General features: G+C 41.8%; 2 protein-coding genes across 2 annotated transcripts; one reads left to right on the top strand and one right to left on the bottom strand.

The window, feature by feature from the left end:
• Nucleotides 1–751: 751 nt before the first annotated feature.
• htatip2 (HIV-1 Tat interactive protein 2) lies at nucleotides 752–22,913 on the top strand. The gene is made up of 6 exons (XM_041198079.1): nucleotides 752–912; nucleotides 2,301–2,490; nucleotides 4,352–4,459; nucleotides 13,563–13,700; nucleotides 19,461–19,522; nucleotides 19,741–22,913. Exons 1-6 carry the CDS (start codon nucleotides 788–790, stop codon nucleotides 19,964–19,966), a joined length of 849 nt encoding a protein of 282 aa, XP_041054013.1. The 5' UTR covers nucleotides 752–787; the 3' UTR covers nucleotides 19,967–22,913.
• On the bottom strand, nucleotides 7,502–7,759 carry LOC121283467 (cytochrome c oxidase subunit 6B1-like). Its single transcript, XM_041198080.1, is given in 1 exon segment — nucleotides 7,502–7,759. A coding segment is annotated over 1 exon segment (258 nt).
• Nucleotides 22,914–23,184: the final 271 nt, after the last annotated feature.

The raw sequence follows: 23,184 nt of genomic DNA, 5'->3' as shown, positions 1-23,184 counted from the left end.
AAATTGTTTACCTGTTAGCAGCAATGCTATGTCTTAAACTACTATACTGCAGCTGGAGGATCATCAACTTGGTGAAAGACACTCTTTGGTCTGCCCGAAACTTGTTGGTCTTCCAGCGCAAACAGTTGTCCCCAACCGAGTGTTGCAAACTGGCACAGTCCAAGGTCCAGGACTACGTGCTGAGGGGCACAGTAAAGCTTGGGGCAGCCACCGCAATGGGGAAGGGTCGCTGCCTCAGACCTTTCTGCCATAGTGCACCGACGGGCTGGGAACTGTAAAGAGCCCCTTGGGATGTACAGCTCAAAATGAATGTCTGCCAATGATTGTAATATTCATTGTCTGTACTGATACACCTTGTGATTCATGTTGTAAAAGTTGAACCTGATTGTATTTTTGCAATGGTGATTTTGAAATGGTTCGAAATGTTGTTGAAGATTTGTGAATAAAGTATATTTTTGCAAAAAAAAATGCTATGTCTTAAACTACTATAGCAGTTGTAGTTTCTTCTTTCATCTAAAAGCAGTGGTCAGGAAAATATTTTGGAAAAAATATTGCCTTTTTTATTTAAAAGTCCACTGATACCTCCTGCTGGGCTTCGTCACAGCGGGATCCTGTGCAAAGTTCCGATGGGAAAAATAAAAAATGCCCAATTGCCCCTTATTTGAAGATGTTGGCCCTTGGAGCTGCAATTCCCATCCGCTGTCCTCCAAGAGAGGGGGCAGCACCGTCGGCGGTTCCTGACGAGGAAGCGCCGGTTGTCCGGCGATTAAATGCCAGGGAGAGGGTGATGACGGTTGTGGGGATCAGTGGCTCTCATGTGGTGGTGTTTTTACTGAGTGTTCTGGTGCTTTCTTTAGCTTATTTGCTGTATCAGTTGGAGAATTCTGATCCAGGACCTCTGCCCATTTCCAGGTAAAGCAGACCTTGGGACCTAGCCCAGGAGGCTCAGTGTTTTAGACATTTACTGTGTCATCATGTTGTTTAAGTGGGTTTTTTTTTAAAATCATTCATGGGATGTGGGCTTGGCTTTTATTGCCCATCCCTAGTTGCCCTTGAGAAGGTGATGGGGAGCTGCTGAATGTCAAAATTAATTTTAAAAAACTGTAATGGACTTGTTTTATTACTAGATATAAATACAACTGTTTCTCAAGGAGCCATGTGGCACTTGTAATTTAAAGTATTACTTAACGTGTATGATTTAAGTACATAAACCACATTAGCTCGTTTGGATTTCCTCCTGTAAAAGGTTATTTGTTACAGTAGCTCCTGGGTGTGGCTCTGTGCTGGAAGTTGACCTGCCCAGTAACTCAGCCACATTGAAAAGTAATGGGGTGTAATCGCCTGCTGAGCCAGCAAAGCCCCGACCAGCGCTTTGCCAGCCTGTTTGGCATTGGGGCAGCAGAAAGCTGCTGCAGCTGGATATTTTGAAGACTGATCGAAGCCATTGTCTTCTTTCCTTCCACAAGCTCTTTCCTAGCCACTGCCACACCCTCCCTGGCAACTTTCTGAGGCTGCGACAGACTGTTCGTAACCTTGGTGTCAGTCTTCAACCCAGGATGGGCTTCTGACCACATCTCTACACCATCACCAAGACCACCTATTTCCTCCTCCATAACCTCTCATGACTCTGTCCCGCCTCATCTCATCTCTGAAACCCTCATCCATGCTTTTGTTAACTCTAGATTGACCAGTCTGCCATATCCCTGGCTGGCTTCCCACGCTTTATTTGCAGCCTGCTGCAGATTCTAGTATGTGTGGAAGTTTATAGAGTTAAAGTGCCCAATGGGTAAGAGAGGCGATTGAATATGGTGTTGATTTCAGGAAGGGAGGGAATAGAAAGCAGGTTTGCCCTCAACTCAGTGTTGTGCTTTCAACGCTTTCAGTGTTCAAATGAAGGAATGTTACAATGCCCCTGACCTTCGTTGAGTTAGCTGATCTGAGGAGCTGTTGGTTTTTGGAGTGCTATAATTAGCTTCGGGAAGGAAACCTCAGGCAGCTTTCCAGGTCCTGATCAATGTCTGATGACCTTTGCTGAAAGTGTGCTTCTGTGAGTCTGGCTCTGGTATAATGATTCACGCATGAAGAAATGGCTACTGGGCAGGGGGCTAGTGCCAATACAACTATAGTCCAGTGTGATCCATGTTTTCAGATGAAATAAAGAGAACAGTTTGATGAGGATAATGTCTGCTGGCAGTGATAACTTTTACTAGTCTGTTAATGTTTGTGAATTATACATTTTTATAATTGCAAAGAAATAATTGTTTACCATTCATGGATTTTACTTGTTTTATTTTTTCCAGCATGTCTAAAGATATAAATACTCTCCGGGAAACATACAAGACACTAAATAAGTCTTGCTTCATTCTTGGAGCTTCAGGAGAGACCGGAAAAGAGCTGCTGAGGGAGATTGTTCAAAGCCAAATCTTCACCAAAGTTACACTTATTGGCCGCAGAAAACTATCCTCTGAGGATGCAGCCCATGAGAATGTGGTAGGTTTTAGTTTGACTTGATAATGGTGTGTAAGGTCACATAGTTTATGTTGCTGGAGAACAACTAGATGGAACAGTGATACAAAGCATGAACAAGTCAAATGTTTCAGGTCACATTTAAGTCATGGCAGCGGAACTTCCTACATCTGAATCCTTTGATTACAATATTGGAGGAATAACCACATTGGCTGGTATGTGTAATAATTGCACTCAAAAGTTTTTTTTTCATTCACGGGATGTAGGCTTCACTGGCTGGGCCAGCATTTATTGCCCTTCCCTAGTTGCCCTTGGGAAGGTGGTGGTGAGCTGCCTTCTTGAAACTCTGCAGTCCATGTGGTGTAGGTACACCTACAGTGCAGTTAGGAAGGGAGTTCCAGGATTTTGACCCAGCGAATGTGTTTCTTTAAGAATTCCTGATGGAACATTTAGAACACTTCTTCCCTCTTATATCATCCTCCTTATATATATCATCCTTCTGGCTCCCTGCATGATAAGTATTTCATTTCAAATTTTAAAATGGAATTGAATTAATTATAGGCTGTAGATCATCATTTTTAAATGGGAATATCAGGAATTCTTGCTTCCAGTGGCATTTCCTCGTATTCTCCACCAAAACATCCACAGCCCCTTCATGCCTGTCACCAAAAGTTAAAAATGTTATATCTTTGTGGATATTGCATGATGCATTTTATTCACATGAGACACATTGATTGCAGCAACATGTTATTTTTGTTTTGCATTTTTAATGTAGAAAAACATCTCAAAATATTTCAGAGGAACAAGGGAAGGGAAGCAAGACATAATGAGAGAGTTAGGAGAGCTGACCAAAAGGTTGGTCAGATAGATTTTGATAAGGTTTTTAAAGGTGGATGGTGAGGGGGAAGGTACAGAGACAGACAAATGGTGTAGAAAACTATGGTGGAGGGTGGGTGTCTGGGTGCTGCTTAGGAGAGGTTTTTTTGAGAGAGAGTGGTGGAGACGTTAAGTTTTAAAAGAATTGAGATGGATGAAGGTATAGTCACATGGTAGAATAGAGGAAGAGGGGCTACACAGGCCAGGGTTAGAGGGTATAATCTCAATAATGAACAATAATGAGGTGGACGAAGGATTATAGTGAGCAAATTGCTGTCAATTTTTAATTGCAACTTTTTATTTTACAAAAGAACCATCCTCCATTTTCAAATGCTTTTGTGGATATCTTCTGGTGCTATGAGGAAATTGTGATCATCAAAGAAAATTGTGAAAGCGCTGGCTGCACAATTGCACAGTGTGTTGACAATCCAATGGACTGTGCCACAGGGTGCTAATCTGTTGAATCATTTCTGCACCCATCAATAAATGCTCTTGGTTATTTTGATAGGGAATGGCACCAAACAGCTTTGCCTGGTTGCTGCCAAGAGGCAAAGATCAGTTGGCAAATTAGCAATGTGCTGACTTCGAATTTGAGTTGCAGTTTTTTTTGAAAATGTCAAGTTATCTGCTACCTCCTTCAGAGTCAACATGCCAGGATGGCAGGCAATAAAGAATGATTCATGAACCATAAATGAATGAAAGGGTGAAGGGTAAGCTAATGCAGTCTAACCATGACCCCACCATTTTGTTTTCAGGGATATCTCCTGAAGAAGGTAACTTGCTCATGAAGATTTATTTGTTGAAAATTTTTATTTTTCTCTCTCATCAGCTGCTGTTGAATAACTTGAAACTGAAATGTGTTCTTTGCTTAAATTTGCTTTGAGCCCCAGATTCAATTTTTTTTTAAAAATTTGCTATTGGTGCTTTATTTAAGTGCTATTTTGTGACAGTTGAATGAAGTGTTTTACAAACGTAAAATTGATTATGTAGTTCTTTTCAATTTAAACAGATACAGGAAATTGTAGATTTTGAGAAGCTTGATGAATATGCATCTGCCTTCCAAGGTCATGATGTAGGATTCTGCTGCCTGGGAACAACAAGAGGCAAAGCTGGCGTGGTAAAGTATTTCTTATTTATAAGTTATAACGTTCTTCAGTAAAGTTAATTCAACCGCATGAGCTTGCTGTCATTTGCTTATATATATATATATATAGACATAAGAGTTAAAATAAAGTGCTTTGCGAGATGCACAGCAAACTTTGTAACTCTGCAACTTCTTTGTTCCTCGTTGATTTAAGTTCTTCTGTCTAAGTTGGAGGTGGTCTTGTGGCGCAGTGTCCCTGCCGCTGAGCCGGGAGCTCTGAGTTTAAGTCGCCAAGTTGATGGCCAAGGAGTCTGCGTTTATAACCCGGCCAAACAGGTCACGTGTCAACCTGTAAATCCTTTCAACTTCGAACGGGAGAGGTTCCTGGTCAGCCCATGTGATGGAAAGAAAATTGGAGCTTCTACCCTCACTATCCATAGTTCAGGAGTACAACGTGCATGTCCGTACAATGCCAACTCTGACTCCATGGGGGACTGGCTGGTTCACTTGGCTGGAGGCTAGTGTGGATCAGATTGGTGCCAACAGCATGGGGTCCGATCCCCATTTTGGCTGGGGTGGATTCGGGACCAGCCTCAATGCCCTGCCTGTGGCGGAGGTCGTGGCCTGGGTCAGACCTGCCTTTGGGCAGAGAACTGAAGAAGAAGAAGGAGGAGTTTAAGCTGACTGCTGGTTGGGTATGGGCTCATAGTTTCTGGTACACTCTGATACCTGACTTCATTAGCTGTTATTCATGAGTGAGTTCTCCCACAGTACCTGCCAACAGGTTGCTAGCCTGATTCTTTCATCACCCAGTGCCAAGAAGGGAAGCCCACTTCTGACAGTTGTTGCTAGATGGCCATCAACAACAACAACTTGTATTTATATGACACCTTTTCACATAGTAAAATGCTTCAAGGAACATTAGCAATCAAGATTTGCTTAGATAACTGAGCCATGTGAGATATTGTGACAGGTAACCAAAAAATTGATCAGAGAGGTAGGTTTTAAGGACCATTTTAAAGGAGGAGAGTGATATAGAGAGATGGAGAGGCTTAGGAAGGGAATTCAAGAGCCATGGGCCCGGGTAGCTGAAGGCTGGCCAGCGATGGTGGAGCAATGAAAATCAAGGATGCAGAAGAGAACAGAATTTCAGGAACACAGACTGAGGAAGGTTGTAAGGCTGGAAGAGGTTGTAGAGATAGGGAGAGGGGCATGGCCATGGTGGGGGGGGTTGGGGGGCGGGGGTGGAATTTGAAAACAAAGATTTGAAATTTAAAATCGAGGCATCGCCAGACTGGGACCCAGTGTACACCAGCGAGCACAGGTGAGTTGGGGTACAGGGAGCAGAGTTCTGGATGAGTTCGGGGTTTTGGAGGATGTGAGATGGGAGTCTGGACAGGAGAGCATTGGTATAGTGAACTCTAGAGCTAACAAAAAATGTGGATGAAACTTTCAATAGCCCATAAACCGAAGCAAAGGCAGATATGGACGATATTATAGAGATTGAAGCAGACAGTTGTGGCGATGGAGCGATAGGTGGTTGGAAGCTCATCTCCGAATCAAATGGGAAACCACAGTTGTGAATGATTAGGAGCAGGAACTCTGCCGTCTTGAAGGGAATTGGATCATTTTGGACTTGTTACAGCAAATCACTCACGTGGCACCATCTACATTATTTTAATCTCTAATATCATTATTTGGGATGCTATCACACCATATTTCAATAGACTGTGTGTTACCCTAAACAGGCTGATGGATCCACCTGCTTGATTAGCTGCGAAGTGGAGTTCTTCTTACTCCATCAGCTTTTCTACATGCAATGTGATCTTTTAGTATTTAGCTAATGTAATATTATTAATACGCTTCAGTCACAGATTATGCTAACACATTGAGATCCTGTTTCCCTTAGGAGGGGAAAGAAACTATACTGTGGTCCAAACCGCAAATCAACTCCTGTTAATTCAGAGGCAGTGTAATACTCACATTAAGAGGCTTTTTCACACTTTGGAGGATAAGCACTGTTAATAGGATATTGGGGTAGAGATTAAAAATAAAATCTGGGAAATGTTTTTGAAGGAATTAGTTAGCCAATTGAAGTATTCAAAAGCTGGGAGGAGGAGGGGAGTGATTGCAAATTGATTGTTGTGAGGTTTCTTCCATTAACAATGATGTGTCATAGACTAAAGTGACTGACTGCACCTGAGAGCTGTTGTGATAAATGGACAGCCTTATAAAGATTGTTCCCTTAACAATTGACCAGGTTAAAGCTGTAATCTTCCTAGTCTTTATGGCTCTGTGCTATTCAGCATTGTGTGTATAGTCTTGGACTAATTACTTAGAATTTACAGCTCAGAAACGGGTCACTTGGCCCTGGTCTGTGCCAATGTTTATACTACACACCAGCCTTCTCCCACTTTACTTCATCTGACCCTATCTGCATGTCCTTATATTCCTTTCTCCCCTATGTTCTTGCCTTGTTTAAAAGTATCTATGCTTTTGAAGACTTTCCTTAAGAATTTGTAAAAACATGTTTTTATATTAATAGTCGTTTGGTAATAGAGAGTGTCTCTTTTTTCAGCTATACTCAAGTTTTATATTGCTCTGTTCTAATTTGCATAATAGCTCAGCTTTTTATTCTACTCACCAGTTGAAGACCCTGCAAGAGTGTGTGAGCTGGTAGCATGGATTCTTTATGATAGGAAGACATTATTCCTTACTGGTACCAACCCATTCTGACACCCTGTCTACCAGTGTCCCCTTTTAAGCTGAGCAGCAACAGGGAGGTTTCTGCGTAGGCTGAGCACAAGCCGGCTCTTTCAAATTATTGTGTGTGTGTTTTATTTTTCACTGTACAAAAGCCTGCTGGAAGCCTTTATTTCGAGACTGTAACAGACAGAGATTCACAGTTTACCAAGCAGTGAATTTCAATTCAGACAGAATGGGGAGAGTGGGGACTGGGGCTGTTAAGCTCCCCTGTCTCTCAAAAGCACAAACAAAGTGGGAGAAAGCACAGAGGGGAGGAGGGGAAGGGGACAGGATTGGTAGGCATGCAGTGCCGACAGAGAATCTGGTGGACTATATCTTGCCAGCGAAGGACCCAGCTTCATGTTGTTCATCCCACTTACTAACCCAAGACAATGGGCAAAGGGATTTGTAGGATTTCTGGTACCAGTTGCACAGCGACACAGCTTTTCCACGAACTTAGAGAGCCATCTGACATCAATGGAAATCCAGATAGTTCTGATAACAGTTGCGCATCTGATTGGTGTTGGGGAAGCGAGCGTCAAAGGGCAACGTCTTGTAGTTTCTGATGTGCTCCTGCACGATAGCCATGTTCCTGGGGATGATTTTGCCCTGACAAATTTACTTCTCCCACTGCCTGCCCGCCTGTCTGCCTCCAAATAAGCCTACTGCACCTGGTATACCCAGGCGGTCTCCCATCCAAGTACTAACTAGGCCAGAGTCTGCTTAGCTTCCGAGATCGGGCGTTTTCAGACTAGTATTGTCGCACAAAAGAATTTAAAAGGGCCACGCAGTTAAATAAATCACCCGCCCACTCCACAAAGAAATTAGAGGGAATGTTGGTCTCTGCCCGCAACATTGATCTATCATCTATCTTGTTAGATGTTGATAAACCTACTCTCCGTTTCTAGCATTTTTTGATTTTACCTGATTTGTGTTTAGCTTTCTTTTTCAATCCCTTCATATCCAAAAGAATAAATTGAAATTTGTGTTTAGAAGCCCAAAAAAGTGTCGCTTGAGGTGTAATTGCTATGGATGAGTGCATCTCAATTTTATTTGAGTCATTCTCTGCATTGAAAAGCTCCTCCATAAAGTTGTGTTTTTAGTCACCTAGGGAACCTAATGCAAGTTCTTTTCTACTTGTTGTTAAAAATTTCAGGATTAAGTCTATTGGCTGCTAATAAGACAATATTTTGCTTTGTTTGGGGCAGATTGATCAAAAGAAACAGCAAGGCAACTTGTCAACTAGAAGCTATTGAGAGGGGATGATGGTTGAGCGTGGGTCTCAGAAGTGGTGGCGTGGGCTCTTGTTTATAGGTAAGGGGTGCTCCTTGTTGGGAGCACTTCTGCATAAGGGACGCCAGCGTCTGTTGCTGGGCTAGTATTGATGTGGTGTAACTGTGTAATTGGATTTAAAGTGAGCTCCAGTATTTATGTCAGTTCAGATTTCATCAAGTGACCATTGAAGGCCGCTGTAAACTGAACTCTGTTTCAGAACATTGCCCAAGAACTAAGGGCAGAGAAATTGTGCGTCGTTTAATTCAGGCATCGGAGGTATCGAATAATTGACTTGTATTTTTGACACTCTTGAGGCTGTAAAGTTCTGTTGTGCGTGGGTCTGTTTTGTCTATAGCCTTTAAAATAAGCTTTTGGCGTATGGGGTGGGGGGAGGGAACTGAAATCAATTGAGTACGGCGCCAAATGCTACTCAGCATTTCCATAACGGCACAGAGTAAAGAAAGTGGCAGAAAAATCGATGTGGGGGGTAACTTAGTACATCTGTTTTCAAAAAAATCCCAGTTGAATTGTAGTTTTAGCAGCAGAAGAGTTATGGAAATGATTTTTTTATGGGCTACAGGCAGATGGCTACAAATGTTTTTATTTGTTCTGTCTTCAAATTTAAACAAAACTTTATTCTCCTTTCAAATACCTTAAAACACTTAAAAGTGAATGCAAAATCTAATGCAGGCTTTTGGTGAATTTACATAGTAATCCTTTGATGTATCTTCCTTTGTAGGAACTTTGGAGAAAGTGGATGGAATGGAGGGTTTAAGCTTGTTTAATAACATTAGGTGTCTATGCCTTGTGGATGTGCAGTACTTCAATTCTGCGATCATAAAGAAAAGTAGTATTGCTGTTTCAAATTTCATTTTTGGAACTGCATTGCTTTGCATGATCTATTTTGAAAATTTGTTCTTTGTACTTTCTGGAAGAATTTGTTTTAAATGACATCCCCTGAGCTCAACCATGTAATATTGGTAGAGGTGAGAAGTTGTCATGTTGTCTTCATGAAGTGCAATTGCAAAAATAGATTATTGCTGATAAAAGAGACATGCTATCAATGCTTTTCGTCTTGCACTCGTCAGGATAGCTTGCAAGAAATACCAATGGTAAAGGGAACAATAATTTATACTGCAGGAGAAGAGATTGCCACACTTTTGTTCAAATTCAAACAAGTCAAGGCATTGCCATGAGGAATGAACCATTGAATGGCTTCCCCCGAGCTCGCTCTTTAGTTGAAAAAGGTGCAATGCATGGGCATGTTCCTGTCTGCCAAGGACTGGTCCCTATATGTGAACATATATGGTTTCTAGTATGTGTAAGTGAAGTGAGCCACACTGCGAGGCTGACTGATAACCTTGAAATGGTTCTCAGTATAATTCTTAGCACAATCAGGATTGTTTAGCAAGTGTTGTCCAATCATGGAATCACACCTAATGTCGAATACTATGTTTTGAGTTTTGCAAGCATAGGCTGGATGGGTAGGGTCAGTACTTTGCCTGTTGTGAACAACCAAAGGGATGTGCTGTTTGATGCAATCCGCCAGTCGTTGGGACGTACGACCTACATAGCTGGCATCACACCAGCATTGAAATTCATATCCCATATCACTCGTGTATGATAGGAAGAAGGTCTTTTTGCTTGACAGCAGCATCCTGTGAGTAGAGAATACCACTTGTGTTGCTACTGCGGTAACAGTAATAACATGCAACGGCTAGTTTATAGAGTCATAGTTATACAGCACAGAAACAGGCCCATCATGTCCGTTCCAGCCATCAAGCACTTATCTATTCTAATCCCGTTTTCTAGCACTTGGCCCGTAGCCCTGTATGCTATGGCGTTTCAAGTGCTATTCTAAATACTTAAATGTTGTGAGGGTTCCTGCCTCTACCACCTCAGACAGTGTGTTCCAGATTCCAACCACACTCTGGGTGAAAAATATTTTCCTCAAATCCCCTCCAAACCTCCTGCCCCTTACCTTAAATCTATGCCCCCTGGTTATTCACCTATTGCTCAAATTTTTGAGACACCTTACCTTCCAGGGTAAGCTGAGATAGACTGGGCACTTTCAGGAGTTGCTGACACTTGCAGGCGGCCTTATGCCCATTCATTCTCCACTAATAGGATGCTGCTGTCTAGTTCCATTTACTGCATCTCAGACACTGAAGCAATCCATGCCCACATGCAGACCTGGACAACAATCAAGCTTGGGCTGATAAAAGGTAGGTAACTTTTGTGCCACATGAGTACCCGGCAATAACCATCTCCAGCATGACAGAATCTAACCATCTCCCCATGATATTTAATGACAATAGCATCAATGAATCACCCTTCATCATCATCCTGAGGGTTACCATTGACCAGAAACTGAACTGGACCAGCTACATAAATACTGTGGCCCCAGGGGAAAAATAGAGTATGAGAGTAAACGTGCAAGGACCATAAAAGTGACTGTAAAAGCTTCTACAAGTATATAAAAAGAAAAAGATTAATGAAGGCAAATGTCTTCATGGGAGATTTTATCATGGAGATCAAGGAAATGGCAGAGCAATTAAATGGCCACTTTCGTTCTGTCTTCATGGAGGAAGACACAAATAACTTCACAGGAACGCTAGTGAACCAAGGGTCTAGTGAGAAGGAGGAATTGAAGGAAATTAGTATTACTAAAAAAAAGTAGTGCTGGAGAAATTCATGGGACTGAAAGCCGATAAATCCCCAGGGCCTGATAATCTTCATCCCAGGGTACTAAAGGCCATGGAAATAGTGGATGTGTTGGTTGTCAGCTTCCAAAATTCTGTAGATTCTGGGACAGTTCTGGCAGATTGGAGGCTAGCAATTGTAACTCACTATTTAAAAAAAGGACGGAGGGAGAAAACAGGGAATTGCATACCAGTTAGCCTCACATCAGTAGTAGAATCTATTATAAAGGATGTGATAACAAGACACTTAGAAAATATCAATGGGATTAAACAAAGTCACCATAGGTTTATGAAAGGGAAATCATGTTTGACAAACCTGCGGGAGCTTTTGAGGACATAACCAGTAGAATAGATAAGGGATGTGATGTATTTGGATTTTCAGAAAGCTTTTGATAAAGTCCCACGTAAGAGGTTGGTGTGCAGAATTAAAGCACATGGGATTGGGAGTAATGTATTGGCATGGATTGAGAATACATTAACAGACAGGAAACAGAGTAGGAATAAATGGATCTTTTTTGGAGTGGCAGGCGGTGACTAGTGCGGTACTGCAGGGATCAGTGCTTGGGCCCCAGCTATTCACAATATATATCAATGATTTGGATGAGGGAACCAAATGTAATATTTCCAAGTTTGCTGATGACACAAAACTTGGTGGAAATGTGAGTGGTGAGGAGAATGTTAAGGGGTTTCAAGGCGATTTAGACAAGTTGAGTGAGTGGGCAAATACATGGCAAATGCAACATAACGTGGATAAATGTGAAGTTATCTACTTTGGTAGGAAAAATAGAATGGCAGAATATTATGTAAATGGTGATAGATTGAGAAATGTTGATGTACAAAGGGAACTCGGTGTCCTTGTACACCAATGACTGAAAACAAGCATGCAAGTACAGCAGAAGGCAAATGGTATGTTGGCCTTCATTGCGAGAGAACTTGAGTACAGGAGCAAGGATGTCTTACAGCAGCTATACAGGGCCTTGGTGAGACCACACCTGGAGTATTGTGTGCAGTTTTAGTCTCCCTACCTAAGAAAGGATATACTTTCCACAGAGGAAGTGCAGCGAAGGTTCACCAGACTGATTCCTGGGATGACAGGATTGTCGTATGAGGAGCGATTGGGTCGACGAGGCCTGTATTTACTGGAGTTTAGAAGAATGAGAGAGGATCTCGTATAAAATTCTGTCAAGGCTGGACAGACTGGATGCAGGGATGATGTTTCTTCTGGCTGGGGGGTATCTAGAACAAGGGGTCACAAGCTCAGGATATGAGGTAGGCCATTTAGGACTGAGATGAAGAGAAACTTCTTCACTCAGAGGGTGGTGAACCTGTGGAATTCTCTACCACAGAAGGCTGTGGAGGCCAAGTCACTGAATATATTTAAGAAGGAAATAGATAGATTCCTAGACTCAAGGCATCAAGGGTATGGGGAGAGGGAGAGTAGGAGTATGGAGTTGAGATAGAGGATCAGCCGTGATCATATTGAATGGCGGAGCAGGCTCGAAGGGACGAATGACCTACTTCTCCTATTTTCGATGTTTCTAGGGGCAGATCAGAGGCGGGAAATCTGTCAAGGGTAACTCGCCACCTAACTCCCCAAAGCCTGTCCACCATCTACAAGGCACAAGTCGGGTGTGTGATGAAATACTCTCCCCTTGCCTGGATGAGTTCAGCTCCAATGACACTCAACAAGCTTGACATCACCCAGGACGATGCAGCCCGCTTGATTGAGCCCCCATCCACCACCTTATATGTTGACTTCCACCACCACCAATGCACAGTAGCAGCAGTGCGTAGCATGTACAAGATGCACTGCAGCAGCTCACCAAGGCTCCTTCAACAGCACCTTCCAAACCCACGACCTCTACCACTTAGCAGGACAAGGGCAGCAGATGCATGGGAACACCACCATCTGCAAGTTCCCCTCCAAGCCTCACACCATCCTGACTTGGAAATATATCGCCGTTTCTTCACTGTCGCTGGATCAAAATCCTGGATCGTCCTTCCTAACAGCACTGTGGGTGTACCTACACCACATGGCCTGCAGTGGTTCAAGAAGTCAACTCACCAACGCCTTCTCAAGGGTAATTAGTGATGGGAAATAAGTGCTGGCCCAGCCAGTGACACCCACAATCTGTGAAATAATTTTTTTTTTAAAAAAGCACCTGATTTGGCTTGACATCCATTTTTTTGAATTTGCTTCATTGAAGTCGTTTGGGATGCTTTTCTATGCCAAAAATGCAATGAAATGTAAATGAAAATCATATTTCTCAAAATGATGTTTTATGAAAAGGCAAGATACAGGAGGCATTAGCATAAAACAGTTTTGAGGAGAGCTGTGCTCTTGTGACAGTATGAATCACAGTTATGTTTTAATTTCGTTCTCTGCATAGAATCTTGTTTTCCTTGTGTTGCAGGATGGTTTTATTCGAGTGGATTATGATTACGTATTAAAGTCCGCCCAACTCGCAAAAGCTGGAGGATGCACTCACTTTAACTTGGAATCAGCAAAAGGAGCAAATAAGGACAGTTCGTTGCTGTATCCAAAAACTAAGGTTGGAAAAACTTGTCAAAATTACATTTTGGGCTTCAAAGCTAGTCTGGTAATTCTGCCCTGGGGCAACAATAATGTCTACTGCCAAAGTAGGGCCTGCCTGGCAACACTGGTACACCCTGTCTATCAGTACAGTGACTCACTTAATTACTTGGATCACATCGCCTGAGAGCATCGCAAATTCCAGAGCATACCGAGGACTACGTCTGGCAATTTGAATTTGGTGCACTAGGTTACTATTATAGAGATTGAATTAGAAAGCCACAATCAAAATACAACAAGTGAGGTGCCACTGTGCACTTCCAGCATTTAACTAAATTATGAATTTTAACATCATATTTTATGAGCCGCACTAGTTCAATAAATTTATTTATTCGAAGTGTCAAGACAATGCACAATTGGACAAAAGTTTGATGCGAGTAAATAATACTTGGGAATAAATTTTTTAAAAACTTTTCGTACATAAGTGAATTCAGTTATTAAGTGAAGAGAGACACTGCTAACCATAAGGACATTAGGAACAGGAGTAGGCCATTCAGCCCTATAAGCCAATTAGATCACAGCTGACCTGGAGCACAACTCCATTTTCCTACCTTTACTCCATTTCTTTCAATACCTTTCCTGTTCCTTCAGGTACTGCACCCCAAGAGGGTGTTGGTGTCCATGGACTTGGACTTCCATGGGATTGGTCCATGATTATGCTTGGCAAAGTATTGCAGTGGGTTGCCTTTGACGTTGCCTTCTGCAATGCGGCTGACCAGGATACTCTTCTGTTCTTATTGCCTGCCATTAGGCACATTGGAAGGATTTACAGGCTGATAATCGACCTATTTGGCCACGTTCTGAAAGCACCTACTGTGGCCATCAAGTCCTTGAGTGGGACCTCAACCTGGAGCTTCTGGTCCAAAGATAGGGATGCTACCCACTATGCCACAAGACATCCTTCGATACCCTTATCTAACCTAAATCTATCCATCACAGTCTTGAAAGCTCCAACTATCTTAACACCCATAGTCTTGTTGAGAGTTCCAAATTTCTCCCAACCAATTGTGTGAAAGATTGCTTCCTGATTTTGGTCCTGGATGACCTTGTTCTAATTTTAAGGCTATATCCCATTGTTCTTGATTTTCCACATCTACACAATCAAATCATTTTACACCTGATGTGATCCCCCTCCGCACCCACCCCCCCCCCCCCCCCCCCACCCCCCCCCCCCCCCCCCCCGACCCCCAACAAGCTCCTCTACCCAAGAGAATACAAGTCAAGTTTATTCAATCTCTCCTCATAAGTTAACCCCCCTGCATCATTTTAGTGAATCTGCATTGCACCTCCATCAAAACCAATATATCCTTCCTGAGATGTGGTGCTTAAACTTGAACACGCTACTCCAGATGAGGTTTAACCAGAGCGCCACACTAAAGCAATGCATCCTCCCCTTTTGTATTCAAGCCCCCTTAAGGTAAAGGCCAACAATCCATTAATGTTTAACAATATTATGTTGGTACTTGTCTACTGGCTTTTACCAATTTGTGTCCTTGGTCTCCAAAATCTCTTTTATTCCCTACAGTCTCTAGTTTCTCACCATTTGGAAAATGCTTTGATTTATTTTTCTTGGGTGCCAAGTTGACAAACCTGTTTTTGAGCCAATGCAGTATACATAAATGTGCCTAGTATCAGGTACAGTAGGTTTCGTCACCTTCCAAGAGAGAATTGAAAACTTTGGGTATGAATTCTTCACTCCGTCAGCAGTCAAATTACACTTGCACGTTCTTTACCACTTTCAATGCATTTTAAATAATTTATTCACTGATATCTCTGTTTCTGGGCTCTACAGCGCTCCTTCAGAGAGTTATTTTCTTTTGCAATGAAACTGCTTTGTTAGACTACTGAACGGCCATGAATTGAGTTAACTTTGTGATGATTTTCAAACTTATTTAAGGAAAAGAAAAAGAGAATAGACTGCAGTTATATAGCACTTTTCATGCCCACCTGACATCTCAAAGCATTGCTTCTGGTCTTCTTTGAATAATGGTGAGGTGAGAGCGCCTGCCCTTGACATCAATCATTTGACCAAGTGTAGCATCAAGGAGCCCTAGCACAATTGAACTCAATGGGAATCGGAAGGGGAAAACTCTCGAATGGTTGGCGTCTTACCTAGCACAAAGGAAGATGGTTGTGACTGTTGGAGGTCAGTCATCTCAGCCACAGGATATGGCAGCAGTAGTTAACAGGGTGGTGTCCTAGGCCCAACCATCTTTAACTGCTTCATACGTGGCCTTCCCACCATCATAAGGTCAGAAGCAGGGATACTCACTGATGATTGCACAGTGTTCAGTACTGTTCGTGACGACTCGGATACTGAAGCAGTCCATGCCTGCATGCAGTAAGACCTGGACAACATTCCAGCTTGGGCTGATAAGTCGCAAGTACCATTTATTCCATACAAGTGCCAGGCAATGATTATCTCCAGAAAGAGAGAATCTAAGCATCTTCCCTTGACATTAATGGCACTACCATCGCTGAAACCCCCATCATCAACATCCTGACCAGAAACTTAACTAGGCCAGCCATATAAATACTGTGGCTACAAGAGCAGGCCATGGGCTGGAAATTCTGCTGCAAGTAACTCACCTCCTGACTCCCCAAAGTTTATCCATTGTCTACAAGATACAAGTCAGGAGTGTGATGGAATACTCCTCACTCACCTGGATGAGTGCAGCTCCAACAACAAGAAGCCTGGCACCATCCAGGATAAAGCAGAAGGCTTGATTGGCACCCCATCCACCACTTTAAACCTTCACTCCCTCCACCACTGATGCACTGTGGCAGCACTGCATACCATCTACAAGATGCACTGCTGCAATTCACAGAGGCTTCTTTGACCGCACTTTCCAAACCCAAGACCTCTAGCACCTAGAAAGACAAATGTGGCAGATACTTGGGAACATCGCCATTTGCAAGTTCACCTCCAAGCCATGCACCATCCTGACTTGGAACTATATCACTGTTCCTTCACTGTTGCTGGGTTAAAATCCTGGAACTCCCTTCCAACCGCACTGTGAATGTACCTACACCAGATGGACTGCAGAGGTTCAAGAAGTTGGCTCACCCTCACCTGCTCAATGTCAGTTGGGGATGGGCAATAAATGCTGGGCTTGCCTGCAATCCTAATCGTGGTCTCAACTTGACTTTCCTGCCTGTCTCCATAACCCTTGACTCCTTTGTCTATCAAAAATCTATCTGACTCAGCCTTGAATAAATCCATTGATCAAGTCTCCACTGTTTTCTGGGAAAGAAAATTCCACAGTCTAACAACCCTCTTGAGGGAAAAAAAAATTCTCCTCATCTCCACCTTAAAAGGGAGATGTCTTATTTTTAACTTGTGTCCCCTATTTCTCATCTCCTGCACAAGAGGAAACATCTTCCCTGTATCCACCCTATCAAGTCCCCTCAGGATCTTAAATGTTTCGATAAGATCACCTCTCATTCTTCTAAACTCTGATAGGTAAAAGCTTAACCTGTTCAACCTTTCTTCATAAGATAAGCCCTTATCTCAGAATGAGTTGGGTGAACCATTGCTAAACTGTTTCTAATGCATTATATCCTTTTTCAAATAAGGAGACTAAAACTGCACAGTATTCCAAATGTGGTCTCACCAGGGCCCTGTACAGCTGCAGTAAAACATCCCTACTTTTATCTTCCAATCCCCTTGCAATAAATGCCAACATTCCATTTGTCTTCCTAATCACTTGATGTACCTGCTTACTAACTTTTTGTGATTCATGCAGCAGGATACCCAGACCCCTCTGTACCACTGAGTTCTGTAATCTCTCTCTTTAAATAGTATAGTGCTTTTCTATTCTTTCTGTCAAAGTGGACAAGTTCAGGTTTTCACACATTAAACTCCATCTGTCAAATTTTTGCCCATTCACTTAACCTATCTATATCCCTTTGCAGACTCTTTAGCTCCTCTTGACAACCTACTTTCTACCTATCTTGGTGTCATTGGCAAATTTAGCTACCATACTTTCATTTTCCCTCATCCAAATCATTGATATGGATTGCAAATAGTGAGGCCCCCAACACTTGATCTCTATGGCACTCGATGAGTTACAGCTTGTCAACCTGAAAATGATCCATTTATCCTTACTCTGCTTCCTGTTAGCTAACCAATCCTCTGTTCGTGCTAATATGTTATTCCCTACATCATGTGCTTAATGTGGTACATTATCAAATGCCTTTTTGAAATTCAAATACACCACATCTACAGGTTTTCCCTTATCCACATTGCTGGTTACTTCCTCAAAGAACCCCAAGAAATTAGTTTAACATGATTTCTCTTTTATAAAACCATTTGGTTCTACCTGATCCCATTATGATTTTCTAAATATCCTGCTATTACGTCCTTAATAATGGATTCTAGCAATTTCCTTATCACGTGTTTGGCTAAGTAGCCTATAGTTTCCTGCTCTCTGTCTCCTTCCTTTCTTGAATAGAGGTTCTACATTTGCTATTTCCAATTTGCTGGAACCCTCCCAGAAATTAAGGAATTTTGGAAAATTACGACCAATGCCACTACTATCTCTGCAGCTACTTCTTTTCATACCCTAGGATACAGGCCTTATCTCTGGGCACTTGTCAGCCTTTAGGTCTAATAGATTTTCCAGCACCTTTTCCCTGGTGATGGTGATTGTTTTAAGTTCCTCTTTCCCTTTCACCTCTTGATTTGAGAGTATCTTTGGGAAGTTTTCTAAGTCTTCTACTGTGAAGGCAGACACAAAGTACCTGTTCAATGCCTCTGCCATTTCCTTGTTTTCCATTATTAATTCCCCAGACTAGCTCTCTAGAGGACCAACGCTCACTTGAGTTACTCTTCTCCTTTTTAAAAAGAGTAACCAAAGTGAATGTTGCTCTTCTAGAGTGGTGGCAATGATGAAATTTGTTGTCTATGTCTTTGTCTAGAGGAGGCTCCCAAGATATGAAAAAGGATCCACATGGAGGACCATGTATTGCTATAGGAGCTTCTGGAAGAGGACACTTAACCTTAATTGATACAATTAACATTGTTATTGTTGAGCAGTGATCAAAGCTAACCGAGCGCCACACTGTATAATTAGATCAATAGAAGTCCCAATCCATCACGCTGAAGCTGAACAGGCAGTATTTCAAAGAAAAGCAAAGACCTGACTTTCGGGCAAATATTTATCCCTCTACCAAAATGGCTAGAACTGATTATCTATTAATTATCTTATTGCTGTTTGTGGGACTTTGCTTTATGCAAATAGGGCACTTTATTCCCTACATTACAGCGGTGACTACACTCCAAAAGCATGTCATTAGCTGTAGAGCACTTTGGAATATCCTGAGGTTGTGAAAGGCGCTATGTAAATGTATGTCTTTTTTGTCTGTGGTCAAGCCATATATTAGGCACTGTTTCATTCTGGCTGTTTGAGACACACGGACACATTGAAACTTTGAAAGATGCTACTTCAAAGGACCTCAAGGTTTTAGTGGAAAGATTCACCAGCGTCCTTCATCTGTTATTGCATGTCTTATAATGACCTTCTGCTGAGGTTAATTCAGATTCTTTTTAGCTTGTTTCTAAGCCTGCTCACTTGCTCTTGATGGCATTTTTAAAAATTCAAATGAATAAGCCTGGATGGGTAAGAACAGAAGATTGCTAAAGAGAATGTTTGGTGACTGGTTTTAAACAAGCAGTATTTTTTGATTCTATATATTAAGATTGTTATTTTCTAACCAGGGTCAGGTGGAAGCTGCAATTGAAGAGTTGAATTTTGACAGATACAGCATCTTTCGTCCTGCGTAAGTATATTCCTTTTATTGGTATTAATTTGTGTGCTGCTTCTATTTAAAACTCTTGTTGAGTGCCGCTCTACATTTTCATGAAATGAACAGTGAGAATGTAAGCATCAGCACTTAGATGCTTAGTTTGTTACTTTGCTCTTCATGTTTGTGCATTTTTCTAATGTTTTGCTACAGTTGCTAATGTATTTTTCTTTTCCTAATTTTGACAAAAATAGACTTCTGATGTGTGACAGACAAGAATCAAGACCAGTGGAATGGATGACAAGAAAACTTCTTGTCCCTGTAGCTTACATGTTTCCAACAGCAATAACCACCCCTGTCCCAGTGCTTGTAAAGGCCATGTTGAACAATGTTTTACTGCCATCTGACAACAAAATGGAATTGTTTCACAATAAGCATATTCACGAGCTTAGTAAACATGGAGAAACTAAAGTTAAGTAAGAGTACGTTTTCCAGGTTTGATTTTGTAAGGGCCTCCCATTTTCCCCACCTTCCACCAACCCTTGAATTGTTTGCCCCCTTCTTGCTTGGGTCACCCTGGAGTTCTGCCATCACATTAGCAGCATTTTGTTAATGTTGCTGCCTGATGCTCCCTGACAAAAAGGTCTGTTCTGTTTTGTCAGGAAGCATCTGGTTTCTGCTTGCTGCTTCCCAAACGGCAGTGGGGCTGAGACCTGAAAGGCAGCAGGTGAAAGACTCCTGTTGTATGCTTGTTGTCTTGTCTCACTGTGGTGCGTTGCTTTGTGGCAGTGGTAAGCCATGTTACCAGATGCACATTTATCTAACTGTCGTGAAGGGAATTATTTTATAGTTACTCCACCTGTTGCAATTTTACCTGCTTTACACCCAATTTTACCTCCTTCACACCCAATCTCAGATCAGTTAGCAGTCATTGTTAAGGCTCTTCACTTTCAGTTTTTACCCTTGTTTTGAATTAAATATCAGCTGTATAATTAGGTAACAAGATTATGTGAATAACTCAAACAGTAGACAGAAGGTTTTGCGTAATATATTTTCACCAATACTTGTTTCCACCACTTGCCTGGAAAATGTAACTCTTTTTAAGGTGTTTTATTTTAATAATGCAAGGATGACAAGGACAGAAAAGACCAGCAACAGATATATTTATTTAACTGTCAGCCGTGATCAGTGGCAGCACGCTTGCCCCTAAGGCAGAAGGTTGTGTTCAAGCCTACTTCACAGACTTGAGCGCTCAAATCCAGGCTGACCATCCAGTGCTGGTACTGAGCAAGTGATGGCTTTCAGATGAGACATTAAACCAAAGCCTTGTCTGGTCTCTTGGGTGGACGTAATAGATTCCACAGTATTGTGTGACAAAGAACAGGAGAGTTCTTCCCCAGCACCCTGGTCAAACGTTTATCCCTCAACCAACATCACAGACAGATCATCTGGTTATTTATCTCGTTTTGAGACTTTGTTTCACCCAAATTGACTGTTGCATTTTCCTACCTCAAACAATGACTCACCCTCAAGCTATTCCAGTTGGCTGCAAAGCACTTTGGGTCATGGAAGGAGGTAGATAAATGCATTTTATTTTGCAGCAACCTGGGCAGGTGGCAGGACATTTTTGTTTGTCAGTCTGGCTTAAAACAGACCTTAACCGATCCCAGTTTTGGAATTGTTATATACTGAACTTGATTCCTTCCCTATGTACTTGTTCATCTAAAACACATGACACTAAGTGGTTTCTACAACTTCTTTCAGTCCTTTTACTTTTGTGGTGGGGCGGGGTGGGTGTTAGGGCAATGGGAGGAGAGATCTAGAAGACTTGATTTCCCCTCCTCCTCATTCCTTAGCTGGTGGGTTGGGCAGAGGATCTCTTTCAGTCCTTTCTGGTGAGTGAAGTCTCGCTTCTACCTTCTGTGCTCTTGGTAGATTAACCAGAATGAGCTCCCTGGGTGGGAATTTGGAGGCCTGCTTCCCTGTTCTGTTTCTTAATGTTGTCCTGCTTTGCATTCATTCTGAATTTAGTGCATTAATCATTTTAAGTGCTAAACTTATGATCTCAGGAGACGCATTGTCCTGTTGACGAAATAAGGTCTCTTTAATCTGCCTTTGGTTTTGAATTCTTATGGTCAAGTTTTGAAGTGAGAAAGCACTTGTGCCTTTGAGACAGGACAAGAGTATGTCTATTCAATTGCATTGTTGGAGGTCCTGGCTATCCTATCTTGCCAAAAGGGAAAAACTCTTTTAGTGTAAACTATGCTCTGCCTGTGTTTAGAAATAATTGGAAATTATAGCGTACTAGTGATTTTCTCCTTGAAGGTGAAGCAGCTTGTTAGATATCTGCCACATTGGATTTTGATCATTGCAAAGCATATCAATGAAAATAATGGGCTTTTGTGATTCGATAATATTTCTTATTGGCAATGAATTGAAATTATAAGTGGGTGGCACACAAAAAAAACTCTCCACTTACCATGTCTAGCAATCGGCTCAGTTTGCACTGCCTTAACCTTCTATTGCCATGATTTGTTTTCTACTTTGTTCAGAACCTTGGTGGGTTTTGAATTTTGTTTTGTACTTGTATAAATCATAAAAGACTGCAAAGGTTTACTGATTTTTGTTTCATTTTGTATGCATCCAATTTTCAGGATACTGTAAACACATTAGAGAAAATGTGGCTTTTAGCCCATCGTGGTAACATTTTCCTAAAGTTTGCTTCGACCTTGTTGTGCTTGCCATTGTTTCACCAAATTAGCGACTTAGTCACAAGTCTGTTACCTGTACCTATATCATCCCTGTGGGTAACTAAGGTGCACTTTGAGTCGCACACATCTACATCTCAGGTTTTGTGACTTTTTTTAAACTTCGCATAAAAATATCAATGCAGTGTCACTACAAAACCCTGGCAACTGCTAGGACTGTACGGGTAAATGAATTTAATAGAAACACACTTTAATTCTAAAACGTGCAGTACTGCTTTCATTGAGTCAAAATGCAGTATTGGATAATAGCTGCCCTGCAAGGTTGTGTGGAGTTTTGAAAGTGGGTCATGAGGGGATGAGAAGGAAAAAAGAAGAATGGGAACACCTATATCTCCAACTCTCCCATGAAGCCAATGGCTATCTCCAAATTTGTATGTTTTAATGCAATAAAATTGCTTGAGGCCAATCTGGGACTCTTTTGCCTTTAAGTGTCACCCATGATTCAAATGTTAAAGGTGCTTCAGCTGGCAGTTGTAGAAATTTCTGACTCTTTATTTTTGCATTGTAGTGTTTGCATTATATAAGCAAAAATTATCTCACGTTGTTGATCATATATTCCTTACATTTGTTTGCACAAGAAGCTTCTATGCGTGAATGTAAATCCAATTTGAAATTGTTTTCAAAGTTATTTTCAATAAATGCAAAAATCTTACATCTAACCAACCGATCTTTACATTCCTCTTATTGTAAAAGAGAGATATTTAATTTGTTTTAGCACTTTGACTTTAACAATTTCAAACCGATCATACTTGGGTTGATCTTAACTTTAGGGTGGCTGACTGCCAGAGCGTGCTGTTCCATGGTGAGGAGGCGGTGTTGTTTTTGATTTTGAGGCCCTTGCCTCATTTTAATTTGGCAGATGGATTGCGGGTCACCAGACAGGGTGTCTCGATGCAACTTGCTGCTTTTCAGCCTCAGCAGTGGGACAGC

The sequence above is a fragment of the Carcharodon carcharias genome, chromosome 10 (assembly GCF_017639515.1).
Source record: "Carcharodon carcharias isolate sCarCar2 chromosome 10, sCarCar2.pri, whole genome shotgun sequence".
Classification (NCBI taxonomy): domain Eukaryota; kingdom Metazoa; phylum Chordata; class Chondrichthyes; order Lamniformes; family Lamnidae; genus Carcharodon; species Carcharodon carcharias.
The sequence above is the reverse complement of the archived record's forward strand: the minus strand, read 5'-3'. Positions and strand labels throughout refer to the sequence as shown.